The following is a 25,092-nucleotide window of genomic DNA, read 5'->3' as shown; positions in this document are numbered from 1 at the left end:
AAGCCTTTTAAATAATGAATACTCAGCTCAGTTTGGGGTGATGAGATGTCTCACAAAAACATTCTTTTTTCTCCTTACTCTTCTCCTCCCCTCACTTCTGGATGTCATGTTTCCTTCTATGTATATCACCTCTGCTACCCCCCTGCCTTCCTGCCCCCTGTCCACTTCCAGGATGTGCTACTTATTCCTATAGAATAAAGAAACCCCAGTCTCCTACTTTCCTTGTTTCTAAGAAATATTACAATATAAGGTTGCAGCTTAAAATTAGTGGTTTCCCCACCATTTGACCCAGCTATCCCACTCCTTGGTCTATACCCAAAGGACTTAAAATCAACATACTATAGGGACACAGCCATAGCAATGTTTATGGCAGCACAATTCACAATAGCTAAACTGTGGAGCCATCCTATATGCCCTTCAGTAGATGAATGGATAAAAAAAACATGTAGTATATAAAGACAAAGGAATATTATCCAGCAATGAAAGAGAATAAAATCATGGTATTTGCAGGTAAATGGACATTGATGGAGAAGATAATGTTAAGTGAAGTTAGCTAATCCCCAAAAAACAAATGCCAAATATTTTCTCTGACATAAGAAGGCTGATTCATAGTGGAGAACATGGGAGGAATAGACAAACTCTAGATAGGGCAGAGGGGTGGGAGGGAAAGGGAGAGGGCATGGGGTTAGAAATTATGGTGTAATATGATGGACATTATTATCCAAAGTACATGTATGAAGACTCGAATTGGTGTCAACATACCTTATATACAACCAGAGATATGAAAAATTGTGCTGTATATGTGTAATAAGAATCGTAATGCATTCCGCTGTCATTTATTTTTTTTAAATCAATAAAAATAAAAAGAAAAAAAATTAGTGGTTCCCTCTTCCACAAAACTCTACAGAGAGGACTTGGCTTGCAGGAGATTTAGCTTTGGTCTCAGTGTCTGGAGTGTTAGAATGCAGTGGGGACACAGTGGCTGGGAGAGGGGAATCTGTGGCTCTGTGCATAAAAGAGGGCCTTTTACTCTTCTGTCTAGCTGATATTCTCTCCAGTTTTTTTGTTTTTGTTTTTTTGGGGGGTCTTTTTTGGTACTAGGGATTGAACTTGGGGGGGGGGGTCTATACCACTGACCTGCATCCCCAGTCCCTTGAATTTTTTTTTTTTTTTTTGTTGTTGTTATTTTGAGACAGGGTCTTGCTAAGTTGTTTAGGGCCTTGTTAGGTTGCTGTGGCTGGCCTTGAACTTATGGTCTTCCTGCCTCAGCCCCAGAATCACTGGGATTATAGATGTGTGTCGCTAAGCCTGACATTCCTCAACCCTGTGAAGTTAAATATACCTCATCACAAGGATGATTCCCTTCCTTCCAAACAAGAACTTTTATAGTTCTTCTAACCTTGGCTTTATTATTCAAGGGGACCATTAACTCTCTGCCTATCTTCTTGTATTTTTACTAGCAACTGAAACTAATGTCAAACTCAAATATTTTTTTCTCTAACATTATATTTCTGCCCATTAGGGATGGAGTGGTGGTGAAAGAAGTTTGGGTTCATTCATTCACGAAGACATAATTGAATTAAAATTAGACCGATTCAGTTTGAGGTGGTGATAATCTCTTAAAAAACAAAATGTATCTTTTTCAAAATTTTTTATGGAAATTTATTTAAAAAGTATATATAAATATGTCCCATCACATAAAATTCAGACATAGTAGATTTAAAAAATAGCATAATGGAAAATATAAATATGCATTCTATTTTCATATTTAAACCTTATGTGCATTCATTGTCTTTTCCCAGGTTGGCATTTTTAACAATGTGATTCACACTCATAGTAAAAACAACTTAAAGGTATAAAACAAAAATTCCCCTCCCTCTATCCCCTTCTCAGATAGCAAATCTCCCTCAAAACTTTCAGCCATGTTGTCTTTTTTTATGGTGCTGGGGATTTAACCCAGGGCCTTGTGCATGCGACACAAGCACTCTACCAACTGAGCATATTCCCAACCCAACCGTGTTCTCTTTTACACAAATGCCTTCATATTATATACGTTCTATAACTTGCTTTCACTCAGTACTGTTGTGGAAACGTTTTGTGATGATATAAAGCTGCTTCATTCTTTTTTAATAGTTGTACTTCATTCTTTGATATATCAGGCAATTCACTAACGAAGGCTACATAGGGTGTTTCTGCATTAATGCAGCAATGAACATGTTGATAGCCTATTTAGACAAATTCAGCTATTATATCTGCCAATAGATTCTTTCAGTCCTTTGAAAAATCAGATATTTTAAGTGAAAATTGAAATATTAAAAATGACTAATGGATTATGTGGGCAATGTGTGAACTGAAAGGGAAAGAATCAGGGATATTAGTAGTCTTGTCTTTACTGAATTATATTCAATTCAACAAATCAAAAAGCCTGTAAAACTAACTTTTTTAAAGGCTGTGGTCAAATTGATGAGATGGAGGATTATTTAGATTAAGGCTACTCTCTTCCCATAGAATTTCTTGAGGGGCTCCTCTTTATTTCTCGAGCACATTCTTCCTGTTCCATTCCCTGAAGCTGCCTGATTTGTCTCTACTTGATTTTAACTACCTGGACTGTTTGGCAGTAGGAAAAGTCAATTTTAAAAATTTAAGATGTGTCTAATAATATACCATTAGCCATCAGGACCTGGGGTTTGGATGGCAGAGAGTTATGAAGGAGGGAGGTAACTTTTCTTTCCAAAATCCCAGTTTGGACAACCCCCAAACCCTTGGTACAATATATGTAAGACAAAGATTCATCTTGCTAAGTTGCTGAGGGCCTTGCTTATTTGCTAAGGCTGGCTTTGAACTTCCAATCCTCCTTCCTCATACTACCAAGCTGCTGGGATTACAGGCATGCGCAACAATACCCAGCTACAATTTCTCCTTAGTTTTGTCTCAGGCCTAAAATTTAGCTAAAAAGATATGAGCAGTGCATTAAAAAAATTCACTCTATACTCTGCATGATACCTTTACTGTCAGAGTCATCTTCCTGTTTTTTAATTATTCTCATCATATTCAATCCAAGGTTGGAAGCAGAAACTGCTAAATGCCAAAAGCACCTTGCAAAAGGAGAAATTATGCAGTGAGGAGGAAACAAAAAACAAAACCCTGCGCAAATATTTTCTCTTCACAAATGGAGGAAGAAGACAGAAAGTGAACAAGAGATATAAATAAGCCATGGGCATGGTGTCAACAGATTCACAGAGGGTGATTGGTATTTTGGCAAGCCTCTCAATCTGCTATGATCTGCAAATGTTCTTTTTGGATAAAACTGTGATGCTGATAACAGCAGTTTTAACCCAAAACAAATTAACATCCAAAGATATTTGGTAATACTTGCTCAAATACTGCTATATCCATCCACATTACATAAAGCAACCAAGAGAAATGTCTTCTGTACTTTTCTTCACAGCTTAGCATCTAAAGTCTTTCCTGAAGATGTAGCTGGAATACACAGGAGGGTGAATCTGGGCCACCTTAAAGCTCTTCCCTTGAAAGCCTTTTCCTGTGGCACCGACAGATGGATGTGTTATCATCTGGCTGAGGAACAAGTTCCATTCCATCACGGATCTCAGGCTTGCTGGACTGGCGCTCAGCATATTTCTGAAATGTGTTTAAAGGCAACTGAAAGATTAGTCCATACTCGATTCTACTGATACCTCTATCCCTACCCATTATATTTCAGAACAAAACCAAAGATCTGGTTTATTCTGGTCCTACAGTTACATTTTAACTTAGTTATTATGGGTGATGGTACAATATTTTATAATCTACCCAAGAACCCTAGTTCACAATTTTATGTGTAAGGAGGAATGCTACAAGAGAGATGCCAAGCCAAATGGCCCTTCTTGAAGTGAACAGCAGTTCTCAGCACTAACCTTCTACTTGTTAATGAATAATAAACTTGTTGAATATTCAAATCAGCAAACAAAGATGATAAACATCTCAAGAAAAAGTGGGTAGTACATATCCTTTCTGTTAGGTCTGTAGTCACATCCATTTTTTAAATGACAACTGTCCTATAAAATGTTCCTCTACTATGGCTACTGACTGAAATATTTCTATAAATTGGATATTTCACTTCAGTGGTTCTTTGTCCATGTAGCTGTATACTCCTGGTACTGAGCCAAACCCAACAAAATGGTGATATAAGTGGGTAAGCCTAATTAAATTTTTAGGGGAAGTAATTCTTACTATTAAAATTAAGCTAGACCAGCAGAGAGGACAGAACCCACTTAAGGAAGGTATCTACTGCTACTCTTCCTGCAGAAAAATAAATTTATGTTAAAAATAAAAACATAATTTCTTATATCTTTTCTTTCTGTATAGATTTGTGTAGGAAGAAACACATGAGATCTGAGGAGGGCTGACCCAGCAGGATGACTCTGAACTGACCTGTAGAACACTGTAATAGTAGCAGTAAAGCCTGTGTGGCTGTAGCAGGTCCCGAGCGGTCAGCTGCCCTTCTTTTGCAATCTTCTTGGCTTCTTCATCATTTTCCTGAAGGTTTTTAAAAAGAATGAAAATTATTCCCACAGCCTACAAAGAAAGCTAGGGACAAGTGTGAGCTGGGAAAGATGTGGGGTTGAATGTGAACAGAATGGGAGAAATGGATGAGGCCATGGAAACAGAGAGCTTTCCTGACCATCTCTGTTATAGGGAAATGATCAGACAGACACATATGGCCCTGATTCCACAGTCGCCACAGTGCAACACTCACATGTGGCTTCTATCAGGACTACCTTGGCGCTTTCCTAGCTACCCAGGAAGAAAGCTTGGCTTTGGTCAGTCAATTGTCCTCCTAGACTCAGCTTCGCTGCTTAAGAGTAATGCAAATGTATTCTCGTGTTATAAGATCTTTTAAAAGCTCCATTTTCATATGTAGCCACAGCTATCAAAAAGCTATAGTGGTATAATAAAAAAAAATTCAGTTATTATTACCCACAGGCTATTCCTCTAGTACCAGGAATAGTCAGTGTTCCTAATTACACTTTTGAAAATAGTTAATCTTCTACCATACTGCCAACAGGAAAAGCCATTTGCTGGCAACTGTGGCTTTCATAAAGGGTCACAAAAATGATTCTACCCAGTTGTTTCCTTAAGCAAATATTGCTTCTCAGAAACTCAGAATAGACTCATAAAGCAAGGGTGAATTTTTATAATTAAACACAGCAGCTTTTCAATATTGTTCCTTTTAAAAAGGGAATTCCTATTTTGTAGGAAATTTGTGATTCTTGGAATGTTATATATAGCATGCATTGGTTAAGAACTTGTGCCTTTTCAGTTTTATTTTTCATTTCTATGTCATAAAATATTTTATCGAATATGTTTTGTAGTGTAGGCATTCTAATTGTGAATTCTTTTAACTTTTGTTTATTGTGGAAGGTTTTTATTTTATCATCAAACCTGAAGCTTAATTTTGCTGGGTATAGTATTCTCAGCATCCATTTTCTTCCAGAGCTTGGTATATATTATTCATCAATGTTTATAGAAATTCAATTCAGAATAGCTAAGCTATCGAAGTAACCTAGGTGCCCTTCAACAGATGAATGGATAAAGACAATGTTGTACATATACACAATGGAATATTACTCAGCCATAAAAAAGAATGACTTTATGACATTTGCCAGCAAATGGATGGAGCTGGAGACTATCATATAAGTGAAATAAGCCAATCCCCCTCAAAAAAGGTCGAATGTTTTTACATGTGAATGATAACACACAATAGGTGGGTGGGTGGAATAGATGTTCCAGGGATTAGACAAAGGGGAATGGAGGGAGGGGAGTGGGGGACAGGAATAGGAAAGACAGTGGAATTCATTTGAAATAACTTTCCTATGTACATATATGAATACACCATAGTGAATCTCCCATGTACATGTATGAATAGACATCATGTATAACCACAAGACTGGGATCCTAATTAGAATAAGATATATTTCATGTTTGTATATATATGTCAAAATATACTCTACTGTCATGTATAACTAAAAAGAACAAATAAAAAATAAATCCATTAAGGGGGAAAAAAAAACTTGTGCCTTTTTGTCTGCATGAAAGAAAGAAGAGTGTCACAATTGCCTTAAATGTTTTCTTGTAGGTAAAGCCCTTTAACTCTGTTCTTTCAGTCTATAATTTGCATTTTGTTTGTTCGTTGGGGGTGTGTGTGTAAGCACAACTAGTGATTCCTTCAAAAAAAAATCTGTACTTTAAATCTCAGATACATTGATAGAGAGTACATAAATGATTCTGATGTTGACTTTAGATATTTCAAGAGAACAAAAATTCCAAAGAAATCATATTTCTTTCAATGTCATTATATCAAATTAAACTGCATTGTGATGGAACTCAGGCAACCTATACTGCTGAATGTGTTATTGCCTAAAGAAATAAAAATTGTAGGGAACGTACCTTGGCCCATTTAATTTTCTCTAGTAAATCACTAAGATTTCTTTTGATTGGAACATAATGTTTCCATGGCCTAAGCGCCACATAGAAATGTTCATAATATGGTGAGTCCTGCTTCAGAACCAGGCTGTCTCCCAGCATGAGATATGGATACCTATACGCAGCCACGGTCCCATCAACATTCACTTGATACTTGTACTGAAAGATAAAAATAAAAAACGTAAGCAAAAACTTTTCACAATGATTTGCTTCATTTTTGCCTCTCAATACTGTAATACTAAATACAGATAGATTTATTTTCCATTTTTCAACACTTTTGTTTAAAAATTTTATTTTGTAACTTACATATTCTCTTGATGTTCAAATTATAAGCAGCCTTTAACAGATTTTTTTTTTGGGGGGGGGGAGTACCAGGGATTGAACTCAGGGGCACTCACCAATGAGCCACACCTCCAGCCCTATTTTTTGTATTTTATTTGGAGACAGGGTCTCACTGAGTTGCTTATTACCTCACTGAGGCTGGCTTTGAACTTGTGATCCTCTGCCTCAGCCTCCCAAGCTGCTGGGATTAGAGGCATATACCACCGCACCTGGCTAACAGATCAATTTTAAGAAATACAAAACTTTTAAGGATAAGGTGATAAACAATTTTAGGAAATAGGAATAAATACTTATTTTGATGTCTATACAATAGGGGAATTCAGATTTCTATAACTAGGTATTAAAACTATTTTCAAAAAGTTTGTATTTGTTAAAGTTGAATACTAATAAGAATTTATACTCTAATGTTTACATGATTTCACTTGTTTCTATATTCAATCCCTAAAGGAAGAAGGTGTTACCTCTATTTTGCAGTTTTTGTGTCAAGGATACAGAAACATGGAGAAGTAGGTGCTCTGTTTGCTTATGTTGGATTAGTAAGTTTTGATTTCCACTTCAAAAGCACTTTTTCAGGGCTGGAGTTGTGGCTCAGTGGTGGAGAGCTTGCCTAGCACATGCAAGGCGCTGGTTTTGATCCTCAGCGCCACATAAAAATACATAAATAAAATAAAGGTTTTGTTTCTAACTACAACTAAAACATAAATACTTTTTAAAAATTACTTTTCATAGGCATTAAATCTTATTCAGTTATTATACTATGAAATAGGTGCTTTTTTTTAATAAGTGAGAAAACTGGTCTTCTGGGAAATATATAAACTTCTATTTCTGAGTCCAAATCCCCCATCCTTTTCATGATAGCACCCTGCAGTAAACAGAATACACTCCCTGATCTGTTAATTATTTACTTATTTTTTTGTGGTGCTGAGGCTCAAACCTAAGGTCTTGAGCATGCGAAGCAAGCACTCTACCAATGAGCCACACCCCCAACCCCTTAATGGTTTCTTTGAAAACTAGTTCCAAAGAGTTTCCTAGTCAGTCAGATTTTGTCACATAGTTCACAACTGTCTCCTCTGGGCCTCATGATAATGCTCTGAAGGAGCAAGGGAGGCATCACAGGTGTTTGGAGACCAGAGGCAGCAAGAGATGAAGGCCTCACAGTCAGTAGCAAAGGCAGGAGGAGAGGTAGGACTGGACCTTTAAGTCCAGTTCCTGTTTAATATACATTAAATGTATGCACTTTTTATTTATAAAAGATATCAGAAGGCTGGGGTTGTAGCTCAGTGGTAGAGTACTTGCCTCACATGCATGAGGCACTGGGATCCATCCTCAGCACCACATAAAAATAAAGATATTGGGTCCATCTACAACTAAAAAAAAAAAAAGAAATTGTACATTACTTTGTATAAAAGACATATCCTCATTTTATTAAGACAAATATAAAAAATATACCAAAAAATATACCAAAACTTATGTTAACCCTACAATTTGAGCATTAAACATAGCTCTGAGCTATTCCATAGACAAGTTAACAGCAACAACAATGACAAAAAAAACTATAATGAACTTTTTAATTCCCCAGGTCTGATAAGAATGAAAGTGTACATCAGTTCACAGAAGAAATTTGCCTAAGCCCACCTATTTGATAGACTTTTAACCCAAGTTTATCATTTCATATCCATACAGGAAGATTCCATACTTGGGGATCAGAGGTACTAGGTGATACATACCTTAAAGAAATCAAAGAAACCCATCAACTTGGCTTTTCCAAGCTCCTTTTCCTTCTCCTGGAAAAAGAAATATCCTGTAATTCCTGCATCTAGCAGTTGTGGATTTTCTTTGGATAGCTGTACCAACTGTAGCCTCTCCTCACGACTATCTCTACCTCTGAAGAAAGCTTTCTCTGTTTTATTGATCCAGGAAGGCCCTAGAAGTTTGAGGCCATAAAAATAAATTACAGTTAAGAATTTGACATTTTTATATGGCAAGCATAATCCTCTTTAATCCACCATTGTCATTTAAGATGTTAATGCTCTTTTATCAGACTCATAAAGTAGACGCTATTTCCAAAACATATGGGATCAAGTCTCAATTTTCCAGAGATAATTTTCAAGCTTAGACTTTCAAAAACACTCTTTTTATTTGCTGAATTAAAGAATACTTCAACTCTACCCACCTTTTAATGAGAATTGATACAAGTACTGGTGTTTTCTGTTGTACAAGACTAGGAAATATCCAAAATCATACTGGATCAAGTTTAAAGAGACAAAGAGATTCAATGACTTGGCTTACTTACCAAGCAATAGCTTCTTCCATCTTTTATGTTTCACAATCAAACATGAGCTAGGCTTTTGTTCACAGGACAATCATAAAAAACTGATAACTAAGACAAATCCTTAATCCCCAGGCTATTCAGAATTTGGGGGAAGATTTTTTTCTAATAAACCATTAAATGCAAATACATAGCTATATGTATGTACATCTATCTATCTATCTATATAGATAGATATAGATATATAAAAGATATATATATATATGTATGTATATATATATATATATATATATATATATATCTTTTTTTTCAGGGGGGAATATTCTGGGAGAATTAATTTAAATTATTATTATTATTATTTTTTGGTACCAGGGATTGAACTCAGGGGTTCAATTGATGACTGAGTCACATCCCACCCTATTTTGTAATTTATTTAGAGACAGAGTCTCACTGAGTTGCTTAGTGCCTCAAAGTTGCTGAGGTTGGCTTTGAAATCATGATTCTCCTGTCTCAGCCTCCCAAGTTGCTGGGATTACAGGTGTGTGCCACCACATCTGGCTAAATTATTATTATTCTAAAGAGAGAAAGCCATTGGTTAACACCTGTCATTGTCTTGAGGGATAAGTCATAAAACACATAAATAGGCAGGGGTCAATCTTTTTACTATTTTAGCATACCTTTCAGGAATTCATTGTTATCAAATTAAAAGTAGGCCAGGGGCTGTAGCTGTAGCTCAGTGGTAGAGTACTTGCCTAGCATGTGTGAGGCATTAAGTTGAATCCTTAGCACCGCATAAAAATAAATAAATAAAATAAACGTATTGTGTTCATCTACAACTAAAAAAAATTTTTTTAAAGTACGCCAGTTTTCACATACTGTTATCTTTACATAGTTTACAACTCTCTGATCTTGTGTACATAATAAGTTCATCGAACTATAATAATCAGAAATACAGGTTATAAAGACAGAGCAAGGGGGCTAGGGATGTGGCTCAAGTGGTAGTGCGCTCGCCTGGCATGCGTGCGGCCCGGGTTCGATCTTCAGCACCACATACAAACAAAGATGTTGTGTCTGCCGAAAACTAAAAAATAAATATTAAAAAATTCTCTCTCATCTCTCTCTCTTTAAAAAAAAAAAATCAGTCCTAATATGGGCTGAGAAAAAAAAAACTATTAAAAAAAATAAAGACAGAGCAAGGTTTTTTTCTCATTTTGGTGAATTTGGTTTAAAAAAAAAGTTATGTTGCATAATAAATCCAAGCTCACTAAATAGGAGAAAAGGAATTCAGATGTTAAAGGATGAAGAGGCAGAAAAAGGAGAGGAAAGAATTCCTTACCAAGTGTTGGAGAATGTAATACCTCAGCTATACTATTATTACGGTTCTCTTATATTTGTGTAACATATATTTCAAAATTATCTCTCATTTCATCCAGAAATATAAAGGCCTTGGACTCAGAATTAAGTGATGACTTTCCCAAATGTATATATACAAAAGATTAAACTCAAAGGAGACTTAGTGAAGGTAGATTTGGGCATTACTAGCCCAAACCATATTTCTTTAATTTTAGGATTAGAAGAATCCTAAACAAACCACTTCAGTGCTTAGAATGCCTTTTGGTGGTTGGTGGTGTTTTTCTGTGGCATTGGGGATAGAAACCAGAGTCTCACACCTGCTAGGCAAGTATTCTACATCCTAGCCCCAAAGGTGCTGTTCTTCTTTTTTCTTGGTAAGAAAATAAGAATGGTTATTTAAAGATATAATTTACTTTCTCTGACTAAATATTACCTTAACTATTTTCACTCTTTAGAATCAGCCTTAGTTTACCTGTATTTCCCTGAATAGAGAGGAGATCATTGGTAACACCCCTCATTGCTTCAAGCGTGGAGTGGGTGATGTCATAGGTTGGAAGGATAACATCTCTTGAATCCAGAGAGCCACACCAGGAAATGATAGGTATAGGGCCAGGGATGTCACTGGCTTTTCGATGCTCCAGGGGCCAATCTCCAAGATTAATGTAAAATTCTAAATCTGGGAGAAGGACCTAAGTAAACAAAAGTACAAACATTAATGCTTGCGAGACTCCAGTCTTTGATACTAAATACTGTATAGTTCCTTGGCTTTCTTAAAAATTTCTGATAGAGCTTGACCATTCAAAAATAGTAGGAGAAGAGAGAAGAATGCTTCTTGGTTTTAAGTTGTATCATTAAATCTTGGGTGAGGACAGTACATGGCAAATTCTCTTAGCCAGAAGTCAGCTACCACTATCCAGAGGTGGATTTTACATTTTAGTATTATTTTATATTTTAGTATATTTTATATTTTAGTATAGAAAAGTATGAAATCCTTGAGATCCTTCTCTGCCAGCTACCACAGCAAGAACCCATGATGTTAGACCTGAACCCTTGTTTTCCTCCACTATCACCCTCTTTACCACACCTACTATGTCTCTGGAGTCGGCTGCCCCATTTCCGTCTCTGTAGTCAATGCGTTAGTTGAGGCCCTTGTCACCTCCTGCCTAGAATGCTGCAATATCTTCCTTGTTAGGTGTTCTCACTCTAATCTAGTCTCCACTTGGCCAGAATCAAGGTCAATGAAATCTTTAAAACACAAATTAATGTAACTACGAAGATTAAAGAATCTTAAGCTTACAGGATGAGGTCTAAACTGCCTGACTTGCATTCAACATATCACCTACCTTGTTCCAGCTTAGCTTTAAGCCTTGTCTTCCATCCCCATGTACTGGTAAACTCTGGGCTACTTTCTGAAAATGCCATCCACTTTAATATGTAATTCATTTCACTTGGAATATTCTCCCACTTTTTCAACTTGGTAGTCTCCTTTCTTGTCCCTCAAACCCAGATCTAACATTTCCTCTTCTATGACTCACCCTCCTTGGGCACTTGAACCCTCAGTATCTGTCATGTTGTGGTATATTTATCTGTTTGTATTCATACCACACTCCTACTTCCAAAGAATACAAACAAGTTCCACAAGAGTGTGCCACTTGAAGACTAGCACTGAGTCTTGCTTTTTTTTTTTTTTTTTCAGATTTCTTCCCAGCCAGTAGGCAACAATCAGGAATAAAAGGAAAGATAAGGAATGCAAATGTACATGCTCTTGCTTCTTTGTTATTAATTAAAAATTCATCAATAATATTCACATCAGAAATTCTTATTATGGAGCTAGGTTTCTCAATCTTGCACTATTGATATTTTGTGCCGTATAATTCTTTTCTGTGGGGGGCTGTCCTGTTCATTGTAGGATATTTACCTATTAGATACGACTAGCAAACCCCACTCTATCCTCTGGATGCTAGTAGCAACCCCAAGGTAAAATCACCAAATATGTCTCCACTTATTGCCCAATGTCCCATGGGGAGCAGAATCATTCCCAGTTGAGAATTATTGCTGCAGAGACAGCAACACCAGTATAAAATACAGGAAATCAGGCAGGTTGGACAGGCAGAGAGAACTACCCTAGGGTCAGACGCTCATAATGTACTCATATGCTCACAGGTGGGCTGAGAGAAGGGGGAAAGTCACTGCTGTTTAAAATAAGAACTGATTGCCTTCACACATTCAGCATGCTTGGAAAACTGTACAACACACAGAGATGGTTGGCATTTGGTTTACAAAACTACCTAGGTGATTTCTCTGGGCCAGAAAGATAAAAATTTCCCACCTCCATCCTTCAAAAAACTCTGCATGATCAGGCACAAGAACAAAAGTGGTCTGAACTGTTCTGTTTAAAAGGAAGTTAGGGTCCTGAAAATGTGGAAAGAGAGGTCAAATAAATAAGTAGGATAAGAGATGGTTGTTGGTGGATGTGGACAGGGGGCCCAACCACATTTAGAAAGAGACCAAAATCAAGGATGGTCAGTGAAAAGTTCCCAGAGGCAAGGATGACTGAGTTTGATTGGTGTCAGGTTTTTATCTGTTTTTTAGTATGCATGGGTGTAAAACAGCCTCTGTTCCCCCGAGCCTTCAACAAAACGAGTCATGTGCATGTTCTTTTAAAGGTACTTAGGGTAAAAAAAGGAAAATATGTTCTAAGTTCAAATTCATCTGGAGGGGACAAAAATAGCTGCAGATGGTGAAATCTGAGTGGGAAAAGAATTTGGCAGAAGAGAGAACTTAGTCACCCAGAGGCTGTAAACATCTGGGAGTTCACAGAAACCTTGGAGTGCCTTTTTTGGCCTACCTACTTAGGATGGGGGCTCAAGCTACCTAATTTAAATCTTATAGGAAAGAGAGATCTTCTCAGGTGACTTATGAACACTTGGATGACACATTTCTGAGCTTGCTATTATAATTCTAAGCATTTAAATGTTGCAAAAAAATCGTTAAACTACACTACTTTTTAAAGTAAATTCATTTGATAAAAGAAAAAGAGCAATGATATACCTTTCTTGCCAGTGACAGCAAAATTTCATCAGAGAACATTTTGAAGTCTGTGTATTTCCCTAAAGATCTCCGATAAATACGATTATTGAGAATCGTGTAATGTACCACAGCGCCCCTCTCATCCCCAAATCTTTTGGGAACTTCCTTTAGCATCTGCTGGAGATTGATGCTGGGGAAGGAAGCAAAATCTTCTTCAATCTGTGGTTCCTGGGTTGGACAAGAAAGAGTTCTCTGCCAAGCCTGAGGATCCTGTTCTGGACACTCACAGTATTCATGGTACACTGGTCCTAGGGAGAGCAAAACACAACACCATGTTCCATTAGCAAGTGCCATGATGCAGGGAGTTGTTGATGACTTCTTGGTGAATTCTAAGATGATCCAGATACAGAAAAACTGCTCTAGACACATCAGTGGTGCAAGTTGTTGTGTCAGTCTCACACCCCTACTTTCTGTCTCCTTTTTGAATCACCTGAACACAGCAAAGCATAGCATATGCTTTCTCCCAGTCTAACCTACTCTCAGTCAACTAGATGATAAATTCATTTGTAGTGAGGGGGAAGGGGCTGATAAACATAAACCAACTCACCTTTTAACAAGGAAGAAAGCATATTAATTTTCAGGCATTAAAATGTAGTAGGGATAGTGATTTTTTTTTTTTTTAAGACAAAGCTGAGGATCTAGTTCTCTGAGTCCCTAAATCGTCTCCATTCGCTCATCTCAAAGAGGAAATGTGTAACCCAGAGGGGTCTAGCAAGTGTATTTTTAAGTGGTCAGCTATAAACATAGAACTTCTCTGAAGACTTGTTTTTAAAATAATTTATATAAATATATTAAGATACATCTATATTTATTTTAATATAAAAATTATTAAATTTTCTTTAGGATTTCTACTTCGGACCAAGATAAATAACAGGAATTTACTCTTCCACCTGAAATCACTGAAAAAGACTCCGATAAAATATCTAAAACAAGTTTCTAAGAAACTAGACATCAGGCAATGAAAGACAGTGAGTCTGAGAGGTGGGAAACACATAAAGTGAGTCTCACAGTCCCTATGTTTACTACTTAAGAAAGTTTCCAGGTGGCAGCATAGGGATAGGGAGGTGGAGAAAGCCCAGCAGTGTCACTGCATTGAGAAGACAAGGCTGAGAGTCCAGGAAACCAGCCAGGATTGGAAGGACTGAGTTATCTGAAAGGAGAAAACTGCACAGAGAACTCCAGAAAGTGAAGTAGTTCCCCTCTTGAGTATTTAGCAGAGCATGTGTGAGGCAGAGGAAGAACCATCCAAAGTGACTAGAACACAGGCTTGGCAATAGGGCCTGTTCATATCAGCCAGGCTGGAAAGCATCCTAATTCCTGGGGTTTGGGAAGAATATGTAAAAGATATGCCTCAGTAGTGAGGAATAATTAGTCCTGGATTAAATTGGCTCTAATTTGATCTAACAAATTGTAAAAATATAACTTGAAAGGATTAAACTAATTTCTAAGTAACTCAGCTGCATCCAAAAAAAAAAAAAAAACTCAAGAAAAATCAAGAGATGAAAAATGTACTTTATGGGATTAATGACAAAAAGGCATTATAGGAAAAAAACATTAGTGGATTTAAAGACAGAGAAATGGAAACTAAATAAAATGAAATGTTGAGAAAAAGCAAATTTTTAAAATGCTGAAATTACGGGTAATTAGAATCCCTTGAAGGAATGGAAAAAATGTTTGATGAAATAATGGTCAAAATTTTTCTAAATTTGCTGAAAATTATAAACCAAAGATATAAGAGGCTCTATAAATCGCAAGTGTGTGTACCCCCGATCTCCACCACACGCACAAAGAAAGAAAACTACACCAAAAAATATAACAACCAACTACTCGAAACAACTGATAAAGAGAGGCTAGGGATGTGGCCCAGTGGTAGAGCACTTGGCTGGCTTGCATGAGGCCCTGGGTTTGATCCCCAGCACTGAAAACAAAAACAAATAACAAAAACTGGTAAAGAAAAAAGCCTCAAAAAGCAATCCAGAGAGATAAAGATAATGGTGAGGGGATAGTGGAGAAGCAACTTTAGAGTATTAAAAGGGAAAAAATCCATTAATTTGCACTTCTATAGCTAAGCAAAAACTTTTTTTTTTTAATGAAGGTAATGGCAGTGAGAAGCTGAGAAAATTTTCCTTTGTTGTCTACCATATATGCTTTATTCAAAGCCTGCAAAAATATAGACCACTCCTTTGCAACTTTCATTTAATCACCACAGTCTACAGGCATATAATATTCATACATTTTATTGAAAAGATAAAAAAAAAATTCTTAGTCTATACTTTTAAATTGTCCATTAAGAGAGGAGGGAAAGGATAAAAACTGGGGAATGATACTGGCCAAATGATATTGTTAGGTTGTGTTCATGTATGAAAAAATAACAATAAAAAATTCCACCATTATATATAATAATAATGCACCAATAACAAAAATGTGGCATCTGGGAGAAACACCTGAGTACACTGCCCCATAAGGAATGCTAATTCTCCTAAGGACCCACCACTACCAGTATCTATTTTCTGTAGGCTCATAAGAAGAAATTGATCACTGCTTGAAATAAAAGACTTCCTCCAGGGCATGAAAATATTTATCAACTCTGTTCTGACAGGAGTCTGAGGAGGATTAATGAATGGATTATAGGAGTGAAGGGACTTTAGACCAAAAATGGGGGAACTATGACTTTATTAAAAGTCTTTATAAAAACTTAAAGCATCTTTATATACAATTTATTGACACAAAAAGAGTCGACTAGGACTGGGGCTGAAGCTCAGTGGTAGAGTGCTTGCCTAGCATGTATGAGGCACTGGGCTTGATCCTTAACACCACATAAAAATAAATAACTAAAATAAAGGCATCCAATTTAAGCCTGGACTTCAAGGTGGATGAGATGTCCTCACGGAGAAGAGAAGAAGCTCAGGTGATAAGGACCTTTGAGTACAATTACTTTGGACCTGCTCAGTCACCTACTAACTTTTCCCTCAGGAAAGACTCAGAAGATTCTGTTCTCACCAAGGGTATAAGAAAAAGAAAAAAAGAAAAAGAAATGGAATCTTTGGAAAATTTCAAAACTATTCAACTGAATATTCTTAGAATTTATTTCTTTTACAACCCCCCCCCCCAAAAAAAAAAGAAGGCAAAATAAAGACTTTTTCAGTAATGTAAAAGCTGGAAGAATTTATCACCAGTATTTTCATTCTAAGAAAAATCTTAATGGAAGTTGTTTAAACAGAAGGCAAGTGGTACCAGACAGAAATATGGATTTACAAAAAGGAATAAAGAGTATGATAACTACATGGGTAAACACACAACTTTTTTTCTTATAGTTTAAATCTAAATTACTTAATTTGCATTCCCTTAAAATTTCAAGTTAAATAGAGCTCTAGGAAGTGTGTGTGAATGTGTGTGTGTACACACATTTATATATGTAAAAATATTGATTTTTAAATATATATAAAATATAGATTTTGTTGAACATGACTTTAAGGTCATTATAACTCATTTGGAAAAGCATGGAACGCATACTAAGGCTTGCTCTGGATTATTAATAACCACTTACCTTTTAAAATATAGGGAGACTGAGCCACATGTTCATTACCATACAGGATCTCTATCTTCAACCCTTCATTGACAGTTTCATACATCCTATATCTCACTAAAAATGTTCCATCATTCCTGTCCAAAGGTTTAGGGACATGGATTCGAACTAACTCTTTAGGTGAAAGAGATTTGACTACTACTTTGAATAGTGTTTGACCTGAAAGAAAAAGAAATATGAATAACTTTACTACTTTATGATTATCAAGCCTTAATTATTGGACAAATGTCTCTAGATGTTACTTTTCCTGTAGCATCAATGATAAACATACATCATTTGAGTCTGGAATATTCTAAAGGCTAAGAATTGGGTCTGGCTGATGTTATCAAACCAAAGATCTGAATTATCATTTGATTCATTAGTCATTTAATAAAGATTTACTGAATAAATGAAATCATTAATGTAAAAGCAAGAAATAAGCTAATTTTTTTGCCTAAGCCTTAAAGCTTAGGTATTTAAAAAAAAAAAATCCATGAACTTTAAGAATGACAGACCTCTACAGTAATTCAGTTTTCTCCGTGTAAAACATACACGTTCTTTGTATATCATTTTAACATCTAAAAATGTTCACTTCTGAGAAAACTTTCCTCTTTTTTAAAACCCAAATTTCAAGACTTCTGAGCCACTTTCTTATGTAGAGAGAGATCACAGGTGGTCGCCAGACCACGTGCTTGCATGCGCACGCATGCACACACACACATACAGAGACACACACACACAGACACACACACACTCAGAGACACACACACAGAGACACACACACACAGAGACACACACACGTTCACCTTTGTAAACGCTAGCATTTACTTCTCTGTTTCCTCAGCTTAAAGTAAAACAGTCGTAATATAATCACCCCTTCCAACTCCAAAATTCTGTGGGATTTCTGTTCTAGGTAAGTACACTTACTAACAAACTCCCTTTTCTATTAGCTGACTTATTTAGACTTTGAAACAACACTGTTGTGACTAATGTTACTGTGGCCTAGGATTAAACATTGGAACCTTTTTCTTCAGGGTATAATGAATATGCCATTGAGATCACCTTATCAAAGGAAAAATGTTAAAAAAGTGGTAAAATCCTCTGAAATCCATAGCCCTTGCTAACAGCAAGTTGTAACCAAAGTTGTTTTTTATCCCATGTCTATCACATTATGAGGTTAAGCATACTTAACATATATAATTTTTAAATTACTGAAAAAGTTTTTTCTCTAAATCTATTGAGTATAAGATTCTACTTTATTTTAATCTTCAAGAGTTTTATATTTTTATCAAGAGTCAGGAGAAATGTTTCTCAGTCTCTTCAATTTGGTCATAGTAATGTATTTGTTTTAGTCAGCTTTTTCACCGCTGTGACTAAAATGTCTGACCACAAAAATTTTAGGGGAAGAAAAGTTTATTTGAAGGTTCAAGGTTTTGGAGGTCTCTGTCTTTCAGTCCACAGACAGCTGGCTCCATTCCTGGGGGCTCAAGGTTAGGCTGAACATCATGGCAGAAGGGTGTGGCAGAGGGAAGGGGCTCACATGACAGTCAGGAAGCTAAAGAGACTCCACTTACCAGATACAAAATATATATCCAAAACCACACCCTCAATGCCTACCTGCTCCAGCCACACCCTATCTACCTTCAGTTACCACTCAGTTAATCTCTATGGGGACTAATTCACTGATTGGGTTAAGACACTCACAACTCAATCATTTCTCCTCTGAACCTTCTTGCATTATCTCATACATGAGCTTTTGGGGGACACCTCTCATCCAAACTATAACAGTATCTGACATAATTACTTAAGTGCAGAACCCATAGGTTATAGGACCCTTGAAACAAGTGTGATAAAATTATGAAAGAAGCCTACTAAGATAAATGGACTCTTGTAAATAAACAGAGGATGTTACAAAAAGGTAATCATTTAATATGCAATTATTAGAAATGTTGGCCAATTACCTGAAACATATAAATGAAACACACAGATTATTGCCTTGTGTTCCTTCCCACTTGGCTTCAAGAAGACAACAAAGTCCAGCAGATTGAAAATTAGGGGAGCAGATACTGGGAATTAGAAAGCTATTTCCATTGATCCCTCCTCCCTTTCCAGATGTAAACATACAAACATTGTCTTCTGATCAAATATTCCTACTTGCCACAGTTCATTATTTCAAACACACAAAACAGAAAAAGAGAAGCATATCATTGATTGTGTGATTTCTTTTTTTTCTTTTTTGAAAGAGACTTGTACAAGAAAACTAGCACCAAAACACTTTATTATTTGTAAATAGAGAATATCAACTTGGATCACTATGATCTCTTCCAGTTATATTTAAATAGCACTTAGAAGTGATATTTAAAAATGTACTTATAAAACTGTAAAACACAGCCATTGGAAATACGTGTTCTAAGTGTTCAGTTCTTTTTATAGTAATCCTCCATTCCCGTTTCATTGATGGCATGAAAATTAATATGAGAATCAATGAAAAATAATATTTATCAGGACTAAAATAGAAATAAATAACTCTAACTTCATAAAGAGAAAATGAGAAGAATGAAATTCCAAATTACTTCAAAAGGGAAGACTGTGAATTTTCATTTGTCCTGGCGGCTTTTCTCATTCATAAATTCAAATGTCTTTAAGACAAACAGCTAATTGGATGAGAATACAGAGACTTTGGAAGGAGATTGGCAGTATCAAAGTCTTACATCATTAGAATCAGAAAGTTTGAACAGTTGATTTAGAAAGAAACTAAAAGCATTTTTAAAAATTTACTTAATCCCTATTGTATTTCAGCCTTTGACCTCATATGTATTTTCTATCCCATTTATCCTAGAAGACCTTGTTAAGTAGGTATTTGTGGCCCCTTTTTTTATAGAACAAGAAACTGAAGTTCCAAGAAATTAAGTAGCTTGCCCAAAGTCACATACATAATGAATTCCAGTGCCAGTGTTTGAACACAGCTTTTAAACATTCAAAGTTGGAAGAATAGCTTGGGTATACTTTCAGTACAATGAGTTGTCTTCTCTCCTGATGTTTAGGAAGTTTTAGAAAACTCTCTGTAGCTAGAACAAGTGTTGATCCTACGTGGACAAAAAAAGAGTCCCAAAAGACCAAGGTGTTGTGCCCTGAGACTAAGTGAAAAACCTGCAAAAATGTGACTGCCTGCTAACTATGAACACTCTTGAGGATCTTACTGAAAACTGATGCATGGCATTCATATTAAGGGCAGTTTGGTAAAAGGAAAAGAGCAATGATATATAGCTGTTCAAAGGGCTGAGTATCTGGTCTTGGCTCTGACGCTTACTGGCTGTGGGTTATGGACAAGATATTTTAGCTTCACTGAGCCTCAGTTTATGTGTAAAATGAAGACAATAATATCTCTTCTTCCTACCACATAAGACTACTATGGAGAACAATTAAAATAGGGCAGTTTAAAACACTATATAATTAGTAAGATTATTTTATGAAAATATCATGATTGATGAAGGTAGAGGACTGAAGAGAAAACAAGCATATGCATACTCATCTTGACCTATTCCAACCATCTCTCCTTCTACTTCCTTTCTTTTATTCTATAACACTTACTCATCATCTCTGCAAGGCATTGTGCTCAATTCTGAGAATATAACAGTAGCAACAAATTTTATGTTTATAACTGAAGGAAATGCTCAACTTAAGTCATAGGCTAGTGAAGGTAAAGATAGGCTTTTCCCCCAACCAAAGACTCAGAACTCCCTAAGTTATGCCCATGTACCCCAGGTTAAGATCCCTGCATTATATCACTGAAGTTCACGTTTGTTATAATCACTTGTATATATGCAGCATAATAATGGTATTCAGGTAAATGATACACTATTAAATGGAAGTGATAATAATAAAATCTTTGTATCATTTATAATGGGCTACAACTTGAGAAAATTGTTCCTCTTTTTCAATTAGATCTTAGAGAAAGATTTCAGGAATTTCAAGTCAATGAAAGTGGCAGATAACATGAGAAGCTGGCTAGGTAAGCTTTCAGAAGAACTATAGAACAGCTTTTTAACTAAGAAACTTAAGTGACCTGAAAGGAAACAAAGAGAATTCAAGGAATGAAAGTAAGATTGTCTCAAAAGTCTTTGATGACGTGGGCAAAGTCTGTATTTTTTTCTTATGATTTTTTTTCTGACTATAAGGATAATATAATCTTTTGGGGGAATTTTTTTGGGAAAATGAAGAGTATAAAAAAGAAAAATCCTTACCCTCTTGTTACAACCACTGATAATACTAATGAGCATAGACACAGGTTCATTTACTTATCACAAAATTGGAATTATATTAAATAACTTTTCTTGTTTACTCCACCCTTACTTAGTCTAATATAAGCATAATTTAGTAATTTTCAAAAATATTTCTTCAAAAATTTTAAACATTTAAAATTGTTGTTAAAAATACAATAAATCTTACCATCCTAATTGGTTTATTTGTTTGTTTATTTTTGCTGTGCTGGGGATCAACCCAGGGCCTTGTGTGTGCTGGCAAGCACCCTACCACTGAGTTACAACCCCAGCCCTATGCAATTTTAAAATGTACAGCTCAGTGTGTTAAGTATATTCACATTATTGTGCTATTGTGCAATAAATCTACATTTTTTTTTAAGTAGTGGGGATTAGACCCAGGGTACTTAACCACTGAGTCACATCCCTAACCCTTTTTATATTTTATTTTGAGAAGACAGGGCCTCACTAAATTGCTTAGGGCCTCACTAAGTTGCTGAGGCTGGCTTTGAATCCCCCCTGAGTGGCTGGGATTTCAGGCTGGATTATAGGTGTGTGCCACCCTGTCCCATCACATAACCTTTTTTTTTTTTTTATCTTGCTTTACCCCTTCTTGTGATGATCACTATTCTACTTCTATTTCTGCAAGTCTACGCTGCATATCTCACATAAGTGGAATCTCAAATGTTACTTTTAATGGCTGCCAAACATTTTATTACATGAATGTATCATACTTTAAACAATTATCTTATAGTTTGCTATTTACACTTCTGTAACAAATAATCATAGTACTGCAGGAGTATCCTTTCTCATGATCTTTACCCATATTTGGATTATTTTCCCTGGACAGATACGTGGAAAGTCAGATACCATATAATAGGGCAAGGACGTTCTTTGCAAATGATGTCCTGTTTACTTTTTGGCACTGGGGATTGAACCCAGGGGCTCTTTGCCACTAAGCTACATTCCCAGTCCTTTTTATTTTTTTATTTTGAGACAGGGTCTTGCTAAGTTGCTTAGGGACTTGCTAAGTTGCTGAGGCTTGCCTCAAATTTGCCACTCTCCTGTCCTAGCCTCACAAACTCCTGGGATTACAGGTGTGCACCACCACACACAGCAATGATATTCTTTTTGCCTTTTCTAACTATTGAAACTTGAATGGCTTTTACATTTTACAAATGGAAAAAATTTAAAAGAAAACCATTTTGTAATGTGAAAAATTATATGAAATTCAAATTTCAGTGTCTATAGTTTTATTAGAATGCAGACAGACCCTTTTGTTTACATATTGTCTGTGGCTACAAAACAGAGTTGAATAAATGTAACAAAAACTGTTACATTTACTGACCTACAAAATCTAAATTATTTACTATCAGATTTTTGAAGAAAAAAGTTAGCTGAACCCTGATATACCCTTATTATTCTGTATCAATGGAGTTTAAATTATTCTATCACAATTCCTATAAAGCATAGAAAACTAGCTGTCTGAAGATTTAGGATCTAACTCATAGATATGTTATCAAAGTGATAATCAAGGATGACTTTAGGAGTGTTCTGAATTAAACATATAGCAACACCCACTGAAGTGGTTAAGGAAGAACAGGTTCTCAGCTCCAAATTCTCCAGTGGCTTTCCTTTATTTCTAAAAATCTCTTGCTTGGCATTCAAAGCCCTTGAAGATTTCAAATTACAACCTGACTTTCTTTTTCTGCTTAGCATCAGTAAATTATTTATTTTCCTGAACTCCACACTCTGTTAGCCTTTGTGCTTTTGCACATCACAGAGCATCTGCTGGCAGGCCTGGCCAGCCACAAGCTCATCCTTCAAATCTCTGCTCCTGGAATCTTTCTAGATTTCCCCAGGAAACTGGTAGTGCTTCAGTGTTTTTACTGCACTCTGGATATACCTCCATTGTAATGATTATGTTGTACAGTCATAGGCGATTTGCTTATCTGTTTGCCCAATAGATTGTAAATTCCTTGATGGGCAGGCATTACCTTTCATCCTTATATCCTCAGCAGGATTACCAATACATAGTGGACAGCAAATGAATATTTGTCTAATGAGTGAAATTAAATATATACATATGTCTGTCTGTCTATCTATCTATCTATCTTTATATATGACTTGTTTGGCTCTTAAATTCTTTGCTTAATCAACAGTGCCCCCCATCGCCTCCCTGTGCTCCACATCCCACAGTTAAGTTTCCAGCAGGACTGGCAGGGTAAGAGGCACCAATGCATTCCTTGTCTTTGTTGATAAAATAGGGTGCCAGTTGGCTGGAACCCTAATTTAGATATAAATTAGCAAATCCTGACTAGCAACAACTTGAAACCAGCCAGACAAGTTGTAAGAAGTTGCAAAGGTAAGATGTGAAGGAGAACGTGGGAGGCGGATGGAGCAGGAAAAGATTGTCAGGACAAGATCCACCCACCCTCTGTAGGAATAACCGAATTTCTACTGACTTTCACTAATTTCTGTGAAATATGCTCTCAAGAAGTCAAAACTGCGAAGAACTGCCTTCTTTCGGCCTATTTGCTCTGATATTCTCCGCTGGGAGCTTTTTCACGGTTTCGAGTCCATCAGGCCTAAACCAAATAATCCGAGACAAAGCAGACTATCCCTCACGTGGTACCTCATCTGGCCTAGGAGGTCTAGGCGTGGTGAGTCCTCCCAGGAAGGCCCTCCCCGCAGGCCGCACCGTTCAGCCCTCTGCACCGGGGGCGGAAGGACCGTGCAACAACGTGTGACTCACACCGCATCATTAAGCCCCGGGCGCTATCCACTCGGATCCTCCTCCCTGCACATTAAATGTGGGAGGGCTCTTGGAGTCATTCATTCTTCCGAAAGACTTTTAGGGCTTCTTCCTCCCTCTTTGGTGTCGGGGAGGAAGACGGAAGGGAAAGCGACCAGACTTCAGAAAAGGCGACGCACGCTGGGAGGAGGGGCCGAGTGGATTCCTGGGCGGCGCGGTGGCGGCCGGGCAGGGCAGGGGGTCAGGAGCCGGGCGGGCAGGGAGGCAAGGGAGGCCGGCGGCCTGACGCTACCTGGGGGCGAGCGTGTGAGGTTCTGGCCGTCGGAGTTCACCGCCTGCAGGTAGAAATAGCGGACGGGCAGAACGACGGCCGCCTGCAGCCCGGGCCCCCACACCAGGCTCCGCGGCGCGCTGACTGGGGCCTCAGGGGCCCCTGTGGCCAGGAGCAGGGTGAGCTGCAGCGGCAGCAGCGGGACCCGCGCGAGACGGCGCATGGTCGGCGGGGCAGCTGCGGTCCAGCTGCGGTCCAGCTCCGCCGGGGCAGGGAGGGGCCCAGAGCGCCGGCAGCCAGGGCAGAGGCCCACCCTGGGGCGGGCCTCTGCGTGGCCGCCCGCCGTCCCGCCCCCGGCCTTCTCAGTGTTGGAATGCTATCCAGAGCGAGGTCACCGGCCAGTCACAGCGCAAAGGCAATGGGCACCCCCTGGCCTCCAGTCTCCTGATCCCGACGGAGGACAGAGGTGGAAGGACCACGCAGAGAGACCGAGGGTACGAATGGGCACTCTGCGTTGCGCAGGCCCCTGCATGCCCGGCTCCACCTCTGGTAGCTTGAGTTTGTCACTATTTAGAGAAAACCAGGACGAAGACCCGGTGGTGACTGCTGAAGGATGCTGAGACAAATCGCACAGTCCGCCGCTAAGAAATTTCCTTTCGCCTGAGAATTTCACCGAGTTAACCTGATGCAGAGCCCCTGTCAGGC

At 37.5% G+C, this 25,092-nt stretch overlaps 1 protein-coding gene across 3 annotated transcripts; it reads right to left on the bottom strand.

The window, feature by feature from the left end:
• Positions 1–1,638: 1,638 nt before the first annotated feature.
• On the bottom strand, positions 1,639–24,654 carry Poglut3 (protein O-glucosyltransferase 3). 3 transcript variants are annotated; one of them, XM_046466292.2, is made up of 8 exons: positions 24,409–24,654; positions 17,085–17,282; positions 13,499–13,785; positions 10,920–11,136; positions 8,553–8,749; positions 6,448–6,642; positions 4,432–4,536; positions 1,639–3,639 (listed from the first exon to the last, which is right to left on the bottom strand). In XM_046466292.2, the coding sequence occupies exons 1-8, from the start codon at positions 24,608–24,610 to the stop codon at positions 3,514–3,516; spliced, it is 1,527 nt and encodes a 508-aa protein (XP_046322248.1). In that variant the 5' UTR covers positions 24,611–24,654; the 3' UTR covers positions 1,639–3,513. The 3 variants fall into 3 exon arrangements, with proteins under 3 accessions (XP_046322248.1, XP_046322256.1, XP_046322266.1); XM_046466300.2 differs by lacking the exon at positions 24,409–24,654 and adding an exon at positions 24,117–24,249; XM_046466310.2 differs by lacking the exon at positions 24,409–24,654 and adding an exon at positions 23,997–24,132.
• Positions 24,655–25,092: the final 438 nt, after the last annotated feature.

The sequence above is a fragment of the Marmota monax genome, unplaced genomic scaffold, assembly GCF_021218885.2.
Source record: "Marmota monax isolate L192 unplaced genomic scaffold, Marmota_monax_Labrador192_F-V1.1 WCK01_AAM20220418_F8-fsc00045, whole genome shotgun sequence".
Classification (NCBI taxonomy): domain Eukaryota; kingdom Metazoa; phylum Chordata; class Mammalia; order Rodentia; family Sciuridae; genus Marmota; species Marmota monax.
This window is presented reverse-complemented; position numbering and strand designations above follow the sequence as displayed.

Excerpts from the sequence above, each read along its gene's own strand:
- Poglut3 (XM_046466292.2), bottom strand. The coding sequence starts at position 24,610 with ATGCGCCGTCTCGCGCGGGTCCCGCTGCTGCCGCTGCAGCTCACCCTG. Across the intron at positions 11,137-13,498 it reads TGCTGTCACTGGCAAGAAAG|GTCCTTCTCCCAGATTTAGA; the intron begins GTATATCATTGC and ends TTGTTTACTTAG. Across the intron at positions 6,643-8,552 it reads GTTTCTTTGATTTCTTTAAG|TACAAGTATCAAGTGAATGT; the intron begins GTATGTATCACC and ends TTTATCTTTCAG.